This window comes from Cygnus olor, chromosome 23 (genome assembly GCF_009769625.2).
Source record: "Cygnus olor isolate bCygOlo1 chromosome 23, bCygOlo1.pri.v2, whole genome shotgun sequence".
Lineage (NCBI taxonomy): Eukaryota > Metazoa > Chordata > Aves > Anseriformes > Anatidae > Cygnus > Cygnus olor.
In genome coordinates, this window is record NC_049191.1 from 1,593,464 (window position 1) to 1,614,314 (window position 20,851).

General features: G+C 47.9%; 1 protein-coding gene across 10 annotated transcripts in view; it reads right to left on the reverse strand.

Moving 5' to 3' along the window:
* Window positions 1-4,232: 4,232 nt before the first annotated feature.
* CSMD2 (CUB and Sushi multiple domains 2) overlaps window positions 4,233-20,851 on the reverse strand; it is a 332,069-nt gene continuing 315,450 nt past the window's right edge. For all 10 annotated transcript variants that reach the window (XM_040534773.1, XM_040534777.1, XM_040534774.1 and 7 more), the window contains 12 exons: window positions 19,886-20,059; window positions 18,769-18,942; window positions 15,527-15,600; window positions 14,065-14,176; window positions 11,770-11,949; window positions 11,069-11,134; window positions 10,316-10,477; window positions 9,633-9,745; window positions 8,807-8,894; window positions 7,459-7,597; window positions 6,717-6,892; window positions 4,233-6,324 (listed from right to left, as the gene is read on the reverse strand). In XM_040534773.1, the coding sequence (XP_040390707.1) occupies window positions 6,733-6,892; window positions 7,459-7,597; window positions 8,807-8,894; window positions 9,633-9,745; window positions 10,316-10,477; window positions 11,069-11,134; window positions 11,770-11,949; window positions 14,065-14,176; window positions 15,527-15,600; window positions 18,769-18,942; window positions 19,886-20,059 (1,442 nt within the window). In that variant the 3' untranslated portion in view covers window positions 4,233-6,324; window positions 6,717-6,732. The remainder of the gene's footprint in view (window positions 6,325-6,716; window positions 6,893-7,458; window positions 7,598-8,806; window positions 8,895-9,632; window positions 9,746-10,315; window positions 10,478-11,068; window positions 11,135-11,769; window positions 11,950-14,064; window positions 14,177-15,526; window positions 15,601-18,768; window positions 18,943-19,885; window positions 20,060-20,851) is intronic.

Consider the following 20,851-nt stretch of genomic DNA (forward strand, 5'->3'; position numbering starts at 1 on the left):
TTTGCACCCCAAAACACAGACCCCAGACACCGCGTGGCTTTAAGCACAACAGGGTTGGGCAGCACCAGCTTGGCAAAGTCCCACTGAGCAGGGTCTATGCAATCTGGGAGCCAGCAGCATGTGGGGGTAAAACAAAAAACATCCTGAGCTCCCTGAGTGGGGCCCAGCTAGACTAGACGAGGCAGGGTGGCTGCTTCATCTAATTCGAACAATTAATGGGGTGTTTTCTTTCGCCAGCCTAAGTTCTGTTGAAAAGCAAAGGGAACTGCAACCGTGGGTGGACTACTGTATGTATGGGGCACCCCCATGAGTTAATCAGTCATTTTAAAAATGCTGATATAAATTGCTGTTAATTAGCTCTGTAAATGCTTACTCTGCTGGCTAAATTAGAACCTGCTGGAAGGGGTCAGATGTGCCAGCACAGCTTAATGTTATTTATTGATTTCTAAGGGGACTCTGTGGATGTTTGGGGAGCCCTGAGAGACAGGTGAGCTCCACAGGCCTCACCCATTTTGTGATTTGGTTTTCCTCGCTTATTCCCTTTCTGTTGCTTCCTTCGTGCGTGGCTGATTTGGCACAGTTGGGCATCATGGCAGCATCCTCAGACCTGAAGACACAGTGTTGGCTGACCCAGTGAGGCAGGTTTTCTCCTCTCCAGCTTCCGTTTCCCTCTGCATGAGCTGGGTTTTGATTTGCAAACCCTGCTCCCAGAACCATCTCCTACTACACCTTCATGCCATGCCTGTTGCTACAGGACCCAGGGCAGCCCACAGCCCTTGTTCATACACTGACAGTGTCTGCCGGTGCCCGAGGGGAACATACTTTAAAGACACTAAAATCCCTTTGCAGAAGACTCCAGCACCAAAAGCAGGCAATGGCATGAAACTGAAGCACTACCACCTCTACCTTAAGAGCATCTAGCCCCCAAGAGCTCCCAGCTGGGCCTGCAGAGGGGGCCGGGTGGCCTTGCCCTGTGACACGGCCTGGCTGCAGGACCCCAGCCAAAATGGCGCCCTCATGAACCAAAAGGATGACCAGAGAGCTCCCAAAGGTGCTGACAATCCTTCCTCCGTCAGTGTCCTCCTAAATCAAACAGGAACAGTGCTGTTGCCCCAGAATTCAAAGTAAAAAAATGTCTGAGGTTCATCATGCCATGGCTAGGCTGTCCCCAGCTCCAGCACTGGCCAACAAGCGGCACAACGTGCTGCCTGCTCAAACCTCCCGCTGCCTTCCTGCCGACCTCATTTCAGGTAAACCAGCCGAGGCCAGCTGAGATAAGAATGAAACAAGAAAGATGAAGCATCTGGCTTAGAAATCAGACAAATAAATGGCAACAGGAAAGCCACAGAGAGCAGCAAACTCGCATCAGTGAAGCCAGCGTGGGCAGAGCAGAAGCAGGCAGCAGGACATCAAAGAGCGTGTAACACCCTTTTTATAAAACGAATTTTGTCAATCAGCGCTGAGACACAAGCTAATTGCAGTCAGTCACTGGCGAGGGGGAGAGAGGAGGCGTTCAGCAGAGAACACAGCCTAATTAAAGCAAATTGGGGCATCCTGGAGCAGACCCACTGGAGCCGACAGGCAGCCTGCAGAAGCTGGGGGCTCCGCAGACCCCGCTGTCCCACCACCCAGCAGGGCTCTGCTCACAGCCCTGTTTCTTCCTGCCTGCAGCGCTGAGTAGGCCTGATAAAAACCTGCTGGAAAAGCAAAATAATCAATTCAGCACACAGCCAGAGATTAACCCCGAGCTCTGGGATGGGGCAGTGACAAGTCGTTATTTCCAGCACCACGCTGAGGCTGCGACCTGGCCCTACAGCAGTGGCTGGGGAGGAACCACCACCCGCACGGATGGAGAGGAAAAGCAGGGATGTCTCACATTAGTGGTGCTGTAATTCGAAGAGAAGCTCTTTAACATGGTCCCAGGGACTGATGGAGTCCACCATTTTGGCAGGGGCATGGAGGTCTTTCTTCCAGGCTGCTCACTGCTGCAATTAAATGATTAATTTGTTGTCTGGCTCTACCTTTCTCTAGGGCTCAAAGAGATTAAAGTTCTGCCCCGTTCAGTTTCTAAGCTCCAAAATACTTCATTTGGTGTCTCAGCCAGAAGAAAGGGACAAGGGACTGGAAGGGGACAAGGGACTGGAAGGGGACAGGGGCCTGGGGGTTGTCACCCCAAGATTGCCCTCCAATGCTACAGCAGGAAAAGCATACCACTGGAGCAAGAACCCCTGAGATAAGGCTTAATATGGGTCAGAGCAAAAACATGTTGACAAACTCTGCTAGGGAAACCAGAAATGAAAACACGCCTATTTATCACTGAAAAATTCATCAACTTCAGACACACTCCGAAAGCACAACAGCAGACATGCAACAACATATTCAGTGTCCCTCTCCAACTAGAAAATTCTCTGCCAAATTAATTTCCAACTTGAAGCAATGCGAATTCAGCACCAGGCCTGGATCATGAGACATTAACAGCAGTTAGTCTCACTTTGGGGAGCTGTGCTCCCGCCTTCAGTAGTGAAGCTGAGATATAAATCACAGTTTCAAGGGTTTTGTTTGTTTCCTCGAGGATCTCAAGTACCTGTTTTCAAAGGGGCTCTGCTGATCTGCCGTGGCAGAGGACCCGTGAGCTCCCCAAGCCCTCCCAGCAGACCGAGCATCAGCTCCCTGCTGGGGGGCAAGGGAGGGGGGGGATGAGACCACAGCTGGAAAAACTTCACATCTGATTAGTGTAGAGCAAGTGAGAAGAGAGGAGGGCACCAAAAGGGCTGGCAGACAGATGTCGGTTTGGTTCAGCTCCTTACGGATAAGCCTGCTGCCGGCTGCGCAGCGCAGACCGTGTCCATATTGGAGCTGTCTGCCCGGGGCACGGGGAGGTGTGCCGCAGTGGTGATGGGGAAAGGGGCAAGGTCTGGCCTGAGTCCTCCGCCTTTTACTCCTGCTGTGCATTGGTGAGAGCAGGAATGTGCTTCTGAGCAGCTGTGGCACGAGGCCAGGATGTGAAGGTCAGGAGCCTCCCCCAGCCTCCAGCCCCGGGGGCACGGGCGCGTCCCTGCTGTCCTCATGCATGGGCACGTGTGTGCGTGCAGGTCAGCATCCAGAGGATCCTAGAAGAAAACTTTGGCAGCTCATGAAAAAGGCACCAGAAGAATGTAAGAAAAGCAATGCAAAAATTTATATTTTATTTTAATTCAAAAATTTAAAATAGCTTTCAAATTCAGTAAAGTATGCCTGGACACAATGAAAAGCCTCATATACAGAGACAGATAAATTAAATTGTATATATTGCAGACAAGCCAAGTGTATGTATAGATTACATATTTACACTTTTATGTAAACCATATTTATACATTTTATTACATTTACAAAAAAAAGCTGATCTTCCACTACTGTTTACTACAATAATGAAAAAACATTTACATTGTGTCTTTACTGTACAAACTTTTGCTTCATAAAAATATATCTCTGTACAAAAGAGGGATTTTTTTCTTTAATTTTTCTTTCTTTTTTTTCTTTTTTTTTCCCTTTTCTTTTTTAAACATAATGCAAGTCCTCTGGGCGCAAGAATGAAGAATGTCACGTATCAGGTCCCAGCCAGCTTGCAAAAAAATGGGACAAGACCCCCCTCCACTGCCTTTGTTGCTTGGGCAACAGTAGAAAATGGTACATAATAGGCTGAAAGCAGCAAGTCTCGTTTAAGTACAGCTCCCATTCTCCCTACCTTGCTGTTAAAACACCTCGGGCTTGTTTTACACACCTTGACACAAGCTTCTCCTTGCTATTACTTTGATTGAGTGGGATTTGGAAAGGTCTGAAAAGCAAATGTGGGACCTGTTGTTGTGTGCGTACATCGCTCCCTTCCTGCCGACAGCCTGAGCTGCTCGGTGTGTGCCAGGGGCTGGGCACTGCTGGCAGCCGGGAGAGGTTCTTTTGCAGCTCAGCAGCAGGAGCCCGGTGAGATCCAAGCTCTGCTGCTGCTGTTGGGGGATGCTGCAAGGTGCTGGAGTTGTGGGTACTGAGAGGGGAGCTGGGATGTTGCAATCAATGGCACCGGAGCACAGGGACTACACAAAAGGCCGCTGCCTTCAGGATTTGTTTGGTTTTAGGATCTGTTTGGTTTCAGGATCTAAGATTCTACCATTTGCCATGCAAGGGAGCCTGGTCTGTTCGCTGTGGTACGGCGACTAGGCAAAGGCAGGGAAGAATAGGCTGTAGGTTTGGCCAAGGGCATGTATAACATTAAAAATTAGGCTAGAAGGGGCCTTTGAAGTCAAATATGGGCCAGAAGAGCAGGTGTGAAGTCAGGAACCAGCTCTCTGTGCACATAGAAGCAGGAAGCTGGGGAATATCCAGATCTCGGTTACATCAGTGTGACTGAGAGGCAGCTCCTGACTTCACTGCAGCAGCTCGACTGAAGCAGACAAACTGCAGGGGATGTGTGCCCTGGCTCCAGGTCCCGAGTGCCACCTACTTGGGGTCCCCTCCTCTCACTTCCCCTTCAGCTTGCCCTGGGGTCCATGTCTTGCAAGCTGGAGGTGCTCAGGGAGGGGCAGGCGCCCTGCCAGCCTGTCCTGGCTACCTGAAGGAACGTAGTCCCACAGCCATGGAGGGCTGCAACTGCCTCCACCTGCATATTTCGTGAGCTGGCAGCATGGCTTGCTGCAGGACTCGCTCTGTCAAGGTCCAGCACTGGCCCTGAGCTACGTGTGCACCCACCTCTGTGCGGCAGTGCCTGACTTTCTTCCACGTTCCATCAGGGCTCTGGCTCGTACATGTGCTTCCACCCACCTCTGAGGAATAAATCAGAGTGCCTCTGCAATGCTTTGGGGAGCAAAGATGGCATTTTTTGGCAGGCTGGCTGGTGAGCAAATAGGCTGTAGAACGCTGCTTACTCTAAGAGTGCTGAATAAGAGACAGAAGTAAAAAAAAAAAAAAAAATATAGATTTATACATATACACACGCACACATGTGCACACACAGTAAACGAATAAACAAAGAAAAAAACTACCCTATGGTTTTCATTAGACAAAACCTCAGCTGACATTAGGTAGGGGAGAGCCAGTGTTTAAATGCAAGCATGGATGTAGACACCACCCCTTTTTTGTTTTAATTATTCTCCCAGCAAGTTTTCTGTAAGAAAAAGATGCTTCATTGACTTACTGCTCTAAGTCAACTGTATTTCAGAGAGGTGCTTGACGTAGTTTGGTAAAATGGCACTGTTGCCGCCTTTGACTCTTGTCTGGTGTAAGAAACAGTGACTCAAACCAAACAGACTAAACCCCTAAATCAACAAGAGCAGCTCTCCTCTTTATTAGAGGAGGAAAGCGTCATCACAAAAGCATCGTTCGTTTATAAGGGAAGAAAAATGTCAAGCCGCCTTATCTGTTCTCACGAAAGCCAAGCCAACCTTTCTGCTCCTGGGAAATAAAGGGAAGAGCTTTGGATAGAAATTAAAACTCTTATTGCATTGCCATTTGGAGGATCAATATGGAAAGGGCAAAGGCTTCTGAATGCTACTGGTGTGCGTGGGAGCACCGTTACTTGTTATAGTTATTTTTAAAGAGGTTTTTGTCCCTTCGTGTCCGTCAGCAATTTTCTTATTAGGGTGTTTGGGAATGGCTAAAATCTGCAGTCACCAGGAGAAGGCCAGAGGTGGAGGGAAGTTTCCTTATCAGCCCTGAAAGCAGCCTCAGGTTCAAAGAGACAATGTCGATGATGAAAACGGGGCCAGAAGAAACCCAACAAGAACGTACAAAGGAAAATTAAATACAGGAGAGAAAAGTTTGAAAAGGTCCCATTTGAAAACGTCTGCTTAGACAAACCGACAAATAACCCATACAACCAAATAAAGACAAATCAAGTATTCACCTTCTCCCCTACCGGTATTTCCCAGGAACCCCAAGCAGCACCTCATGCAGTGCAACCTGCATTCGTCCTTCCTGTCCACGCTCCTCCCAAAAGTGGAGGGAAGCCCACATACCCCTCTGCTCCCTGCAGCGTATCGATCCCACCACCTCACTTCCCAGGTCCTCCACTTCCCCAGGCCTTGACATTGGGCTGGAACCCACCGGGAGCGCAGGAGAGAGGAGCTGTGCTGGAGCAGACCTTTGGTTGGCTCCGTTATCCATGGCAGGATGCAGAGGGAGGACGAGGATGACAGAGGACAACCCAGTAGTCTCTCGGGAGTTAACACAAAGTCCAACAAGGTGTAGCAGCTTCTCCACAGCCTCAACATGGTTGGGAGGAGGGAGATGGGAGGGAATGGATGGAGGCTAGTGAGGTGAAACACAATCATCCGCTAGATACCAACCCGGAGGAGTCTGGACAATGGGAAAGGAAGAGCGAGAGAGAAGGAAACAGTTGGTTCTTACAAGCAGCAATGAAAGCCTGTATAGCTTTGCTATCTCAAACTAAGAACTTGCCAGTCTAGAAGTGCCCTTGAGGGCTGCTTGATGCTTTTAGAATCATAGGATTTTCTTTATAACAGCAAGTTATTCCTCTGTCCCTGTGCAGTAAAACTTTTAACCCCCTTGGTTTACCCTTGTCTGTACCGTTTGTACCACTGTACAAAATGCCCTGTCTGGAACCACACAGGGAACCACTCAGCAGCACACCAGTATTTTATTCATGACCAGTTCAGCCTAGCTGGGTTGAGGTGGGACAGAAAAGTGCTGGCACTGTCCCCCCTCATACTCCCTTTCTGCCCACTCACCGCATGGGGACGAGTGCTATACAGCTGTGCACACAGTGCTGACTGTGAACTCCGTCTCGTTGGCCATGATGTCTGTGGGCTGCAGGTTTCGGTCATACATAGGGTTTTCAAATGTTGCTCGGACGTTGGTGTTTTCATGGCCTGCATAGCCATTGAATGGGACTTTTGGTCTTCTCCTACAGAAAGCCAGAGAGAAAATCCAGAGAGATCACGGCTACTCCTGCTGTAGGCAGCACAACAGCACTGGCAAAGTCAGTGGAAAAGAAAGAGCTGGTTTTGAACAGGGTAAACACCTGGGGGAAAGGCAGCAGGGATCTATAACAAATCTTATTATAGACCTGTGGTAAAGGAAGCTCTCTGGGCTTTGCTATAGTCCTAAGCATGCTCCGTCTGCAGAGCAGCGAGTCCACACAATGCTTTGAAGTGCAACAACATTTCTACAGCAATGCACTGATCAGGAGAAATACGTGATTTATAACATATGCAAAGCCGAAGTATGAAATTTACTTTGCCTTATCCTACTTAATGTTGCCACAAATCTTATTGATGATCATAATAGCGCTCAGCACTCTCCTCTCCTAACACCCTTGTCCTTCCATGCATGCTTGCTCCATTACTTTTTTTACTTTCTACATTAAATGAGAAACCAGGTCTAGGGGGAGTGCTTCTAAGTCAAGCTCACAAATATTTCTGTCAGCCCCCTTATTTTGTTTCACTTACTGGCATCTTTCCTGAAACCTACCTGTGTTTGTACAGATAAAGCACGAACCCTGCAATAATCAGGGCTATGAAAGGCACAAGAATGGCAGCTGCCACAGAACTGCTGTTTGATGCAAAATGGTGTCCTATTGATTCTGGATCATTTTCCATCATGCTGATGTCTGAAACACAGCAAAAGTAACCAAATTTCAAAACACCGCTGCAGGAAATGGGGTTTGCTTGACTTACAGTCTACGTCTTCAAGGACAAAACAAGAGTTACAAGTGTTGCTGTAAAAGGTAACCAAAAGCTTCTGACTTTCATGAAGAAAGGTTTGGAGATCTAGCCTAGTTCAGGCATTATCATTTATTGAGGAGTGCAATTAAAGATAGATGTAAACAGATTAACCTTACTGAAACGCTCTTGCTTGGATACGTAAAGCCAGGCTTTAAGAGAGACTTCCAAAGGCCACAATAATGAGCATCTAATTCCCCATAAAGGTGATAAGACTCCAGGGTTAGATTCCAAAAATGCTAAGAGGCCTAAGAGCTTAAGCCACATTTTAAGAGAGATTTAGAGGCTTAGACCTTGGGTAGTCTAAGCTCTCAAGTGCCTCTGTGACTTCTGAAAGTGCGATGGAGATGCTTTTTGTGGCAGCAACGGGCCCTGGGCTCTTAGGTCAGACATCTGGCAAGATGGGGAAAAAATGTGCTCAGGTGCTCTTTTGTTCCTCTAAACTCTTTCTGTCTTTGAACAGAAACATGTTTATTTAAATGCCTCATTTTAGTTCACACATTAAAAATGTTCTTGTTGTGTTGTTTGTCTCCCCCAGATCTTGCATTATCCAAGTTGAGGAAGGGGGTTTAGTCCCCCTTGCCAGAATATCCAACATTTAAGGTATTCGGTGTTTGAACACCAGCTAGAGCAGAGTTGCTGCATCCACTGTGCAGGGAGGAACCAGAGGTGAGAACGGAGCAGCTTGCAGGGTGGAAATGCTTTCAGGGAACCGCGATCCCCTCCTTCCTGTGCAGCGTGGATGGCTTTGCCTCAAAAATGAAAAACCAGCTTCTGCTTCAGATGTAACTACCTCCATCCCCCTTGGCTACAGAGACCTGAGGGCACCCGACTTCTCTACCCCAGTGGCTGGTTTGGGTTTTGTCAGCTCTCTTGTAAACGATGGATGGTGGGGAGAAGTACAGGGGAGACAAGCTGGGCCTTCACTAGAAAGGGCTACATGAAACCTGACAGGTCAAAAACAACTGGGGGATCTGGCCCAGCAGGGTTGAAAGCTACTACCAGGGGCAGTAGGATTGTTTCCTGCTTGAAAATCTCCACTACCGCCAATATCGAGCCTTTGACAATTAAAGGAAGAAGTGTTAGAGGAAGGTTACCCAGTCTCTGAAGACCAAACTGCCCGAACCCTTTGCCACGCACAAAGCCCTGGTACACAAACGTGCCACTTGATGACTCTGATGAGACCTGCAATGACATGAGATCAGAGGTTAACAGATTTCTTCAACACTTCCCTGGGTTTTTAGCACCCATCTTGTCAGTCTTTTTCAACTTCACACACAGCATTAATTTAATTCAATTCCCCAGAAAAAAAGTGGCATTTTAAAAGAAGTTTAACTGCCCAACAACTTGTTAAGACTCTCACATCTCAAGGGGAGGGTGGTGGTGGAAATCTTGTTTGCAATAAACTACAGACCATGCTGCTGATTCAACAGGGATAGCAATGGCCCTGACCTACGACTGGCCATGGGTCAATCAGATGCACATTTCTTCTAAGCTCCAGTGGCTCTCTTATGGGCATGGGAAGCTACCTGACACAGAAACTGGGGTGAGAAGTTGACTCCATAAGGGAAGATTAGCTCTTCTAACTTGATGTTATAGAGATATAAGATGTTAACATGGAATTAATCATGTTGGTTTCTCCTCTAGTGTTATCTGGAAGACTTACAGATAACCAGAGGGCAGTAAGAAAACATACAGCTGCAAGGGAGTGTGGAAGAGCTGACTGCTCATGTAACATTATCTCATGTGCTGGAAGAATGCCCTATGTGCCCTTCAAGCAAGCAGGGCACTGGAGGATAACAGCCTCATATTGCTACCAGCTAGGGGAGTTATTTCACCAGCTGCAGTGAGAGGAAAGCTGGGGTTATGATAGCAGTGGGATGAATCGTGTGGACTTTGTATACGATGTGTCCGTGCACTTACATGTCCATCTAGAGCCCATTTATCATTTTTGAACTTGTTTAAAAAGATCTCCACTGGCCCCATTATCTGATAAACCTGGAGAAGCAGGTGCACATCTTCTTTCTTGTAAATGCCTGGAACACAAGTGACTTTGAATCATGAGATTGTAACAATTCAAATTTGAAGTAATTCACTTTCTACCTGTCAGAGTAGAGAAATCATCTCAGAGTGGGCAACAACTCCTCTTGTAAATCTATCAGTGGGATACACCAGGAAACACACCACAAAACCACAATCCCACATCTGCCCCCCAGGATATTAAAGACATTCTGCACATAGGAAGAGACTCAGCTGTTAATGTTTAGCTTATATTACCAGGTCAGTAACAGTGCTCCTTCGAGGGCAGGTACAAGGGGCACTTGTGCCATTTAATTGTTTGTATTACACTACAAGTCCACCACTCCAGCCCTATGGGAATGGAAAATGGACTAGGTTGTGCTGCCTTTTAGTTCAAGTCACAGCAAACCCAGGTACAGGACTTGTTCATCTTGGTCCAGGCAAAGAGTGGAGACTTCAAACCTGGGTGGTTCTGTCCAGCTCTATCACAAAATCCACACTGTTCAGGTAACAGAGCACACTGCCCCTTTCCCTGAGACAACACCATGAGTACAAGTTCCTACAAATGGCCACATCGGCTCCCTTACCAGACACCTGGAGCTCCACGCCGCTGTGGTCTATTAAAGTGGCATTGACTTTACTGGTGACAGGGTCAAAGCTGGTGACAGACAGCATCGCAGGCTGCTTCTTCCCCATGTATTCATAGGAGCCTTTCCAAAGGGAATTTCTTGCAAACACATCAGCAGGCACTAGAAACCACAGCAAACGGGGACACAAACACAGGAGCATTGCATTGCTGCTTATTTCCATTTTTCAGAAATCAAAATAAAGTGAATTTCTTTCTTTCCTCGAATTCAAAAATATGTATTTAAATATCTCAAATCCCACCCACTCTCTGTATTATCATCACTGAGTACAAAGCCAAAGAGAGGAGAACAAACAAGCTGATGACTTTAATTTTGTTGTTTTGACAAAAAAAGCCATGGAAGTTTTAAAAACAAACAAAACCCAAAAATGGATTCTTAGGAAAAGCTAACACACACACAAAAAAAATCCCAACATCCACCAAAGTTTTAAAAAAGCTCTGATGTAAAATATCCTAGAGGGCTTGAATCTCCAGGGAGTGCAGTGGATGTTGGTGCTCAACTCCCTCAAGGCTCCTGTCCGTTCTCCAGCCAAGCATGAAGGAACAGGATGGGGCGTGTGGGCTGCTTTCACCAGCCCGGCTGTTTTAGATGTTTTTTTTGGCTGCTCTGGGGACAGGGCAGGAAGGGATGGACCTCGCCCTTTGTCATAGGGCAGTGCTTTGCTTCCCACAAAGAGACAGCCCCGTCACGTACCTGACACCTTGGCAAGTGGCGGGTCCCGCACGGTGCCAACTGGCCTTCCGCTGGGGCGGATGTCAGCTGGAAGAGAGGGACAAACCCCAAACCAATGAATATTGGTGCATCCGACACTGTTGAGACACTTTTTTTCTGTTGTGGCAGTACTCATAAAGGACAGCCCTCACCTGACGTTGCTTGCACACGTAATGGGGCTAACCATCCTACAGGGGCTTTGCATGGGTTTCTGCCCATCTGCTGCAGACTGAAACAGCACAAGGCTTTCATCTACTGTCCTTGCCATCATTTATTTCTTTGCTTTCTGCTCCAAACCAGTGTACTGAGATAGCAACCATGCTCCTCAAGAGCCACGCAGCTGTATTTCAAGACTACATGTTCCTGACCTAAGACTTTAGCTTTGGGGCAAATAAAAGGTTGGTAAGGTACAGACCAAGGTTCATCTTGTGCAGATATTTCTAGGTCCAAACCACCTGGCAGAAAATCCCCCCCATCTTTTCCCTGCCTCTCTCCTGGGAGCTGGGCAAGACCCTGTGACAGCTGTGGTATCTGCAACCAGCTCAGCCACGCAAACCCACGACTCCCTCTAAAGAGCCAATGTAGCTCCAAGAGCAAAGCTGTTTTCTCTTGGGCTGCAGTGCTCCCCTCTGCAGAGATGGAAGGAAAAGCCAAGCTGGCATCATGCTGCTCAGAGCTTTTACCAAGGCAAATGGGTGGTTTTCCCGTCCAGCTGCCATCTGCTTTGCAGGTTCGATGCTCAGATCCTCCAGTGAGATAGTACCCGTTCTGACAGGAATAGATCAAGGTGTAGCCCAGGGATGGCAAATCCAGAGCCCCGACGTTGGCGTGGGAGGGGGTTTCTGGCTGCTTACAGTGGTGAGCTGAAAAGCACAAAACCAGAGGTGAGATTCCCCACCCAGAAAGGCAGAAGAGTGTCACCAGTGAGGTCAGCAGGGACACAACTCTCTTTGAAGAGCATTTTTCAGCAAAAGCTTTCTCTGATCACTGAGGGAGACAATGCCATGCCTGGATTTTTCCCAGCCAGATGAATTAATGAGACCATTTCCTGTGCTTCGCTGGCCAGGTTGCTCTTCCTGGCTGAAGCTCTCAGGGGATCCTTCACTCAGTTCCAGCTTCCATGAACTAAAAAAAAAAATCAGGCACCATTATCCCTCATCTTTTAAGGAAAAAAAAAGTCAAAACCAAATGATGCTAAAGACCTTGTGCCTGACACATGGAAGAAAAGAAAGCTCAGTTCACCCTCCTAGAGCTGAGCATGAGTTTGAGCTTCTTGGGGTTGGATGGGCACTGCTGCCTCCGAGCAGGGATGAAAGCATTTTTAATGCCTTCCCTTGTAGCTGCACTCAGAAAGGCTGGGAAAAGAAACTGAGCAGCCTCCTTCCTTCTTTCTTTTAGCTTACACCCCAGCAATGTGTCCCAGGAACATCTGCAGGCCAATACGTGCCTTCACAGGACATCAGGGCCCAGTAAGTCAAGCCAATGACTCTAGCGAGTGCATTCCAGATCTGTTTTTACATAACCTTTCTTCACAGGACCAGTGTCCTACTAATAATTTGCATCTACCTGTTCATAGGATCACACAGCAAGTCCTCAGAAGCGTGCAATAGCCATAAATTCCTATAATTGCTCAATAACTTCCAGGAGATGGCCTACAGAAACCTAAGCTGAGCTTGTCCAACTGCCTGCCACCAGAGAGAGCATGTGCGTGTGCCGCTCTATCAGGCCTTGTAGTAAACGTGTCACCACTTTCCTTGAGAAGTTACAGCACAAAGCTAATCCATCACAGCGCCAGGAAGCTCGCTCTCACCCACGCTGTAAATTTCCCCGTTCTGTCGTTCTCAAACCGCTCATGAATGAAAACAAATCCTCAGCAGCCTTCATGAGGTATTATCTTCATCCTCGTCTTAAAGAAGATGGAAAATAAAATTCGGAAAGGCTGAGAGACCAACCTGAACTCGCACAGCCATAAAGCCGCATCCAAGACCCCGGCTCCGAGCCCGCAGCCCTGCTCAGAGCCAGCAGCCCAGCACCACATGAGCAGTGACTGCATCAACTCCACGCTCCCGTGCTGAGAATGGAGAATGTTGTTCACAGAACCTAACAGCAACAACTCAGCAGCCCTTGCTGACGCAAGTCAAAAATAACTTCTATTTCAACACATCTAGCACCAGGAGCAAAATCCCACTTACAGTCACAGCTGCTGCCATCTTCCTGCCATCTTCCAATTCAGCAGAGGGAAGCCTGTGAATGTGGGGTCACGTTCCCCTCACCAAGGTGAGTAGTGGGGAAAGGCAGCTTCCAACAAAACTGCCCCCTCTCCCCTGATGCTACTTGTAGGAGTTTTTAAAAGGCAAGCACCCAGCTGGGTTACCTGCCTGGGCTGCTCGCAGTATGCGTCCCTGCAGGGTTTGTTAACTGAAAAATATCTCGCCAATAAACCATCTCACAAGAGAGAGGGAGAAGATTTGTAGTACTTATGATACAGAGGCCATGATGGATATTACAGCTTAAATACATTAACTCAAATTCCTTCTGGTGTAGCAGGGAAAAGGTGATGGACAGCTTAAAACAAAGAGCAACACATTATTAAAGACAAAGAGAAACACTGCTTTGCTGGAGAACCCTTCTGGCTAAATGTTAACCATGTCCCTGGAGTGCGAGCTCACATCTCGGCCCTCAAATGTGGTTTCAGAAGCACAACACAAAGCCTCACCTCAAACTACATCTCTGAGGAAGGAACAAGTTAAAAAAAAATCTTATCTAAAACCAGAAGTGGCTGCTGGTATAATCGTGTCAGCAGAGAAGTGATCATGCGAGCTCCCCTTTTCTTCAAGGACGTGTGTTTTCAGAGCCTTCCCCAAAAGATACCAGCTCTTCAGCACCAGCCATTTGCATGGTGAAACACACCACCAACAGAAGATAACAGCACGGTCAAAGGCACCAGATTCCCTTTGGCAAAACATCCCAACACTTACGGATGCAGTCCGGCTGCACGCCGCTCCATGTCAGGTTGGGGAGGCAGGTCCGGGTGGTTGAGCCCTGCAGCAGGTACCCCTTCTGGCACTTGAAGAAAATTACGCTTCCCACCTGTTTCAATAGCAGACAAAACACTGAACTTGCCACTGCTATGTACTTATAATACAAAAGCACTAATATAATTTTTCATCTTCTGTACGCTGAAAAGGTGATTTGCCTGCTTTCTGCACTCACCCCCCTGCCGGAGTCTAGTGCCAAGACGTCCCTCAGAGCCCCTGGAAACCTGCAGCCTTTAGCTGTGCTGAGAGTTACTTCGTTCAGTGATAAGGAAAGCTGCTACATCTTTTAAAAACACCCAGAGCTAGCATTGTATTTAGAAATGGCTAAAACTTCTGCCGAAAGGGACATTCAAAATAACTAGTATCGACAAACATTCCACAGCTACAGTGTAAGTGCCAAATTGGACTGTGAACAGCAAGAAGGATCACAAAAACTGAAAACTGACTCCTCAACGTTCCTGAGGTATGCCTACTTTTTGCAGATTATTGACTTTTGTATTTGGTTTCAAGGTGGCTAAGATCACCCCCTGCTTCAGACAGGTGGCAGTGTGACGCAGTTTGGCTGTGAGCCCCAATACTTCAACCGGATTTGCTTTCAGACCAGGATACGCTGGCATACGATCGCCACGAAGGGCTTTGAACATCTCTCCTGTCCCCCCCCCGGAAGGCCATACTATGCCGGCCGCTTTCTTGCTGGCTGTGGTTGTGTTTTATCACACAATTGCTCCTGCATTCTCGGTGGGCTGCTGAGGTCTCCAGGGCACCGCATCTGAAGGTGCAATTTCCCCAAATTTCCCTTCTCCCTCACCACCTCACCCCCAACGAGGCAACTCTGCTACGGCGTGCAGCTCACAGACCAGCAACCCTCACAAAAATCAGACTTAGGGTGTCTCAGGATTAATTAAATACTAGAATTAATTCATTAAAACCCAGGATTAAGATAACTAATTAGCAGCAGAACTGGCAGATCCATTCTGGCAGGGGTGGCTGCATGGAATTAAATATCCCGGCCCCGGCCCTGGCTCTGTTGCAGCCGGCAATGGGCGCCCATGGGGCCGGCAGCGGAGGCCGGAGGTGGAACGCCCCAGGGAATTGCTCTGCTGTTTTCTCTCCTTTCTGCTGATTTCACAGTGCATGGATTACGAAAACCACCTACAGGATTTAGTCTGAAAATGAATGGAAATTTCGCCTCCGATGTGAATACTAATTATGCTAATAACTATTAATTAGCACTGTAATTAATATTATAAATAATGCATTGCTAGTTAATCCCCTACAAATGCACTGAGGTGTAACGGAGCACGCCGTGACGTCCTGCCCACAGACGATTCATTAATCCACGTGAGGACTCGGACTGACCACAGCCAGTACCACCGAGGGGACCCCGCTGCTGTGACTGTACCTGGTAGCCCTGGGAGTTGTTCTGCATCCCAAAGAGAGGCACGCCAGGGTCCGCACATGTTGTGAGGCTCGGGTCTTAAAAGAAAAGAACAGGGATTGTTTTAAAGGAGCTCTTGTGAAAGCCATGCCGGAGCTTTGCCTTCCCCTGCTCTCCACGTAGCGCAACCGTCCTGTGCCTTTGCAACGTGAGCAAAATATTTTGCTACAGAAGGAATACATGGCAACAGGGAAAAATACATGGATATTTTTGTTCCTTAAATCCCTGACGGTTGCAACGCAACCTAACCAGAGGCACTCTATCACCCAGGAGAAAATGTAAGAACATAAATCTTGTCTCAGAGACGTTTCCCTTCCCTTCCCCTGTTCTATACTCCACGAGCAAAGCAGCTGGCTCCCAGCGCCGTGCCCTCCTTTCCTGCTGGCCATCCCCTGCTCCGAGGGAGCGATGTCCCTGTCCTCCCCTGTGCCCGGGGTCAGTGCGTTCGTCTCTCTGGGCAGGGCTCAGCCGGCCCTCTCACGCTCACCTCAGCACCTTGCTAGTTTGTGGTGATAGATGGGGGCTGGAAATTTTAATGCATCTCAGATACATAATCTCTCTTTATGCCTCGTTTGGTCTCGATCTATCAGAAGATGAATACACACAATTCAGTAGGAATACTTGCTCCTACTCTTTTAGCATTTATCTCTCCTTTTTTTTCCAGTGTGTCGACAGTAGCAGGACATCAATGGAATCGAGGCAGAGATTTATTACGTTATTATCAGCATCCCAAACGGAGCAAAGGAAACTGAAGTTTTGGGGTGAAAGGCAGCTGGGCAGCCTCAGGTTCCCTGCTCCTTGGGATCACAAGACTGAGCTACGCTGCAATGCCCACCTGCAGGGATGCTCCAGTACCCCGGTGAGGGGATAACTCTGTTAGCAGAGACCTGGAACATTGTGGAATCTCATTCAGATGAGATTCTGGTCTGGATTCCCAGCCTTTTTCTTCAACACACACACTTGATATTGCTATGAGAAGGAGCTTAATTCTTCCCCCACTTCCCTGCCCTGCCCAACCCCTCTCTATACTTAGTCAAAAAACTCCAATTAACAGGATTGGGCAAGGCAAGAAATAAACTCTCTAAGAAAAGTCTCCACAACCCAACACAGTGGGAGCAGAAGTGGCCTGTCGCTTCTTGCTGCAACAATAGCGAAATGGAGCACGACTTCGGTACCTAACAGCCTGGTTATTTATTTTTATGCCTTTATTCCTTATGATCTAACTAATCAGCCTCTTCACACCGAAGCATTACACACACCTGGTGTTCTCCCTGGGTCCTTGAAGCTGTGGCAAGTCACAAAACAAGGGGTACAAAATGTGGCCGATCTGGGGCTGCAGCACACAAGCTAATTCATTTTCCATCATCCAAATTTGCTGAGATTTTGCCATTCATCACTGACACACTTTTCATAGAAGCCCCCAGATAGGTCACATTAAAATAAATAAAGAGCTCCATCAGCTGGATGAGGTGGAAGGTGATGGATGGCACAGGGTGATGGAGGGCAGAGCCTCGGTCTCCTGGCTGCATCTGGGGGTCTGGCAGCGCTGACCATCTAACGTGTCTCAAAACTGGATGAGATCTGGCTAAACAGAGCACTTTGGGTTTGGCTGCCTGTGTTGGAAGCTGACGTTTCAGGTCAGGGATTTGTAGACACGTCTTTCCCTTCCCATGGTCTGTTTTACAGAGACAAATTCAAGGTACATTTCACCAGCAGCATGGAGAGCTGTTTGCTGTGCTCGAACACCACAGTTTCACACAAGGCTCGGGAGGGCTGGGTGCCACACATGTACAGCAGGATCCCTGATAAGGGATTGCAAGGAAGTGATGAAGCATCAGAGAGAAACCTGACACTATCATCTAAAGCCAAAATTTACAACAGTAGGCATGTGCTCCCAACTGCCTGTATGCGAGAGGCTCCTGGTGACATCAGCAGGAAACCAGAAGACTTTGACATTCAGGTCACAAATATTTTTACATAAACGTAACTTGCGATACATTTAACATGTAGTTAACAAGCCAGGATGATTGAGAACAGTGGAGAACAGGCTGAGCTCTGTTTCTGCCCCAGCTGGGGGCAGACAACGTGGTGATGATGCTGTTCTGGCAGACAGCTAAGGCACACAGCACAGAGCCTGTGCAGCTCAGCACCACGGGAGCCCCGGAACTCAAGACTGGAGCCAGAGTTTTAAATTGATGGAGAATGCTGTGACTAATTATGATTATACACATCCCTTAGGTCTCCAAGGGTTCTGGAAGCCCTAGAAAATAGTCACATGAAGACTGTGTGGGGATTTCAACCTGAATCCCAGCAATACAGCTAGGCAAAGCAATCTGTAGGATTTTGTTCTCTGTATACATCACCTTCACACTACAGGAGTTGCTATTCTGCCATTCTGGATATAATTCAGACACAGCAGAGAACATAAGAGCTCTCACGTGCACAGTTTGGGAAGAACTGGGTTTTCCTGCAGTTTCTGTGAACAGGACAGCCATGCTCAATGGCAACCCATGGCTGATCTTTGCGGCTGTGTTGCATTTCAGCCACATTACCAATAACGATACAGTGAGTTTCCACAGAGAGATGTGTTGGGCTGCAGGCCCCTAAGGAAGCCCGGAAGCAGCACGGAGACCACAGAGCGCAGGACTGCAAAGCCAACAGCCTGGATGTTGGCAGGGGGACGGCAGCATTAGCACAGTGCAGGGGACGAGTGCAGGCACAGCGCTGCGCTGATGCGCCGCCACCGTCCCCAGCTCCACAGGTAACTTGGGCAGCACCAGATTTTGGGGTCTTTGTGTGCTGCTTCCCTCCGCAGGCTCTCCCACAGCCCTCACATCCCACAGCCCTCACACCCCACAGCCCAAGTCGCCAACTTTAATCTGGAAGCTGTGCAGAGGAACTCCCTCCTTCCTCCCTCCTGCCTGCCACCACCAACAGTAGGGGCAGGAAGGATGGGGACAGGCACTGAGTCTAAGCCGCAGACTTCAAGACAAGGAGGTGGGTTGTTGATCACCAGCTAGTACGGTCAGAACAAAACAAAAGCATCATCTCTATACAACAGGAAAACGCTCTCATTTTCAGGGAAACAAAATGCTAATTTCTGCAAACCCAGAAAGGGAAAGAAAAAAACCCCACACTTTTCTACAAAGAAAACTGCAAAACGACAACTCTGCTTGTAGCTGCAAGACAGAGGAGTCTCCCCTTACCTATGCAGCTGGGCTGGGTCCCGCTCCACGTCCCATCAGACTGGCAGAACCTCCGGGCTGATCCCACCAGCACCAGGGGGGCCAAGCAGGAGAAGGAGACGGATGAGCGGTACGTGAAGCCTCTGTCCTCCCGCCTGCCTTGAGCGGGTATCCCAGGATCACCGCAGAACACAGCTGCAGCAGGCAGAGACCAGAAGATTGCAGTGAGCCTCCTCAGGAGCAGGCAATGTTAATAAGCTAAAGATGGGTCTATTGATGGCCCGGACCTTACTACTCACTGCCATCAAACTCAGTGATTGACTAGGGAATTACTAGTGGCAGGAGGCGTTGCTGGCTACTTCCCTTGTAATTTTCTTTTTTTTGCCAACTGCTGTTAATTAACTTCCACCTTCTCCCCATCTTTTCTTTTCTTTTTTTTTTTTTTTCCCTAGCAGCATGCTTAGCTTTAAAATGCATCTCTAATTGCATGATGTCAAATTGCTGTACGGTTCCATGTCACACAGAAAGCCCGCTAATTATACAAGATCCTGGGAAAGGTGCAAGGAACACAGTGAGGGCTTTGTATGATTTAATATGAAAATGGCTATTGTGCAGCTGCCAGCCATTCAGCCAAGAAAAGAAACTCAAATCTGCCTTTATCATTATGAGACACTTAACTAATTTTTTGCATTAGCTATTTTATCAAGCACAGAGGTTTCTGACCAGCCAAAGCTCTGCCTTCACAAAACATTGCTAACTTCTGCTACAACACCGCAGTGCCCTTTGCCAAGGGTTGGCAATGTTTCAGGAGCCCTGGCTTCAGAAGACTCAGTCTCTAAGGAGACACGCAGACAAGCAACTGGAGTTTTAAAGATGTCTCATGGACAGGAACATGCGAGGGGTTCAAACCCATTGCAGACCTGACCTCACACCTACATTAAAAGGGGCAAAGTGTCCAGATATCTAACTTCATGCATGCTGAAAATGGCCCCTCTGTGACATTGCCAGGCTGGACAAAGTTGACACTAAAATCAGTTGCATGGAGACCAGAGATGTTGGAGAAAGGGCATCAAACGCCTGGGTTTTAAGCCCAGCCCTCCTCCCAGCTCACACACGAAGACGCAAACGCTGTACTCACGGAAGCACTGGGGAATTTCCCCGCTCCACGTCCCGTTCCCCTCGCAGGTGAGCACAGCGGGCAGGGAGAGCTGGTACCCTTCCAGGCAGGTGTAGCTCACGCTGGAGCCCCAGCTGAAATCTGAGCCCACGACTTTGCCATTGGGGATGGCTTGCGGGGATTTACAGATGATAGCTGAATGAAAAACAAAGGCATAATGGGTTCTCTCGACTTCTCGGCATAGTTATTTTCATTAACAAGCAAATTCATGTAGGATCAATGTTATATGCTGCTCTCAAAGAGCATCTCCTGGGACTGGCCTAGTAGGGGGGGGTGTACAAACTTTTCCAGCTGTGTATGCAGTTCTAAACCCTAGGATTTTACTTTGAAGTTTGGAGTTAGCCAAATCCCAAATCTTGAAGTCAGATTTCTGAGTCCGTGTTCACTTCCAAGTGAAGGTAAGAATCCAGCCTAACTTAGTGTGAAAACTCATCTAAGACGACTCCCTGAAAGATTCATGGATTTTGGAAAACCTGGCTGAATCTCAGATTAGCAGCTGAATCAATAACCAGCCTGTATTTCATTCACTCTAGGGTGTTTTAATATGACATTTTTGCAGTGCTTTGCTTTTCAGCTCAGGGGAGCACTGGGAAAGATGCTAAGCTCATGCAAATCAACCTGGCCTCCCAATGAGACTCTGGCCACATTCCGTATTATTCCTGCAACATTAGCTCAGTGGTGAGAATGAAAGAGGAGTGTAAGAATTGCTCTTTACAGCCTCTGAAGGAACTAGAGTATATTTGGAAGTTTCTATGTGGTCTGCATTTCTATCAGAATCACGACAGGTAAATTTTCCAGATTGCAAAGGAAGTATACAGCTGCCGCTACAAGCCTTATCTACACTTGGTGGTGGAGTAAAACACTGGCAGAAGAGATCCAGCCTGTCCTGCAACTGTTCTATTATTTCCCTTTCCTATCTCTGAACTA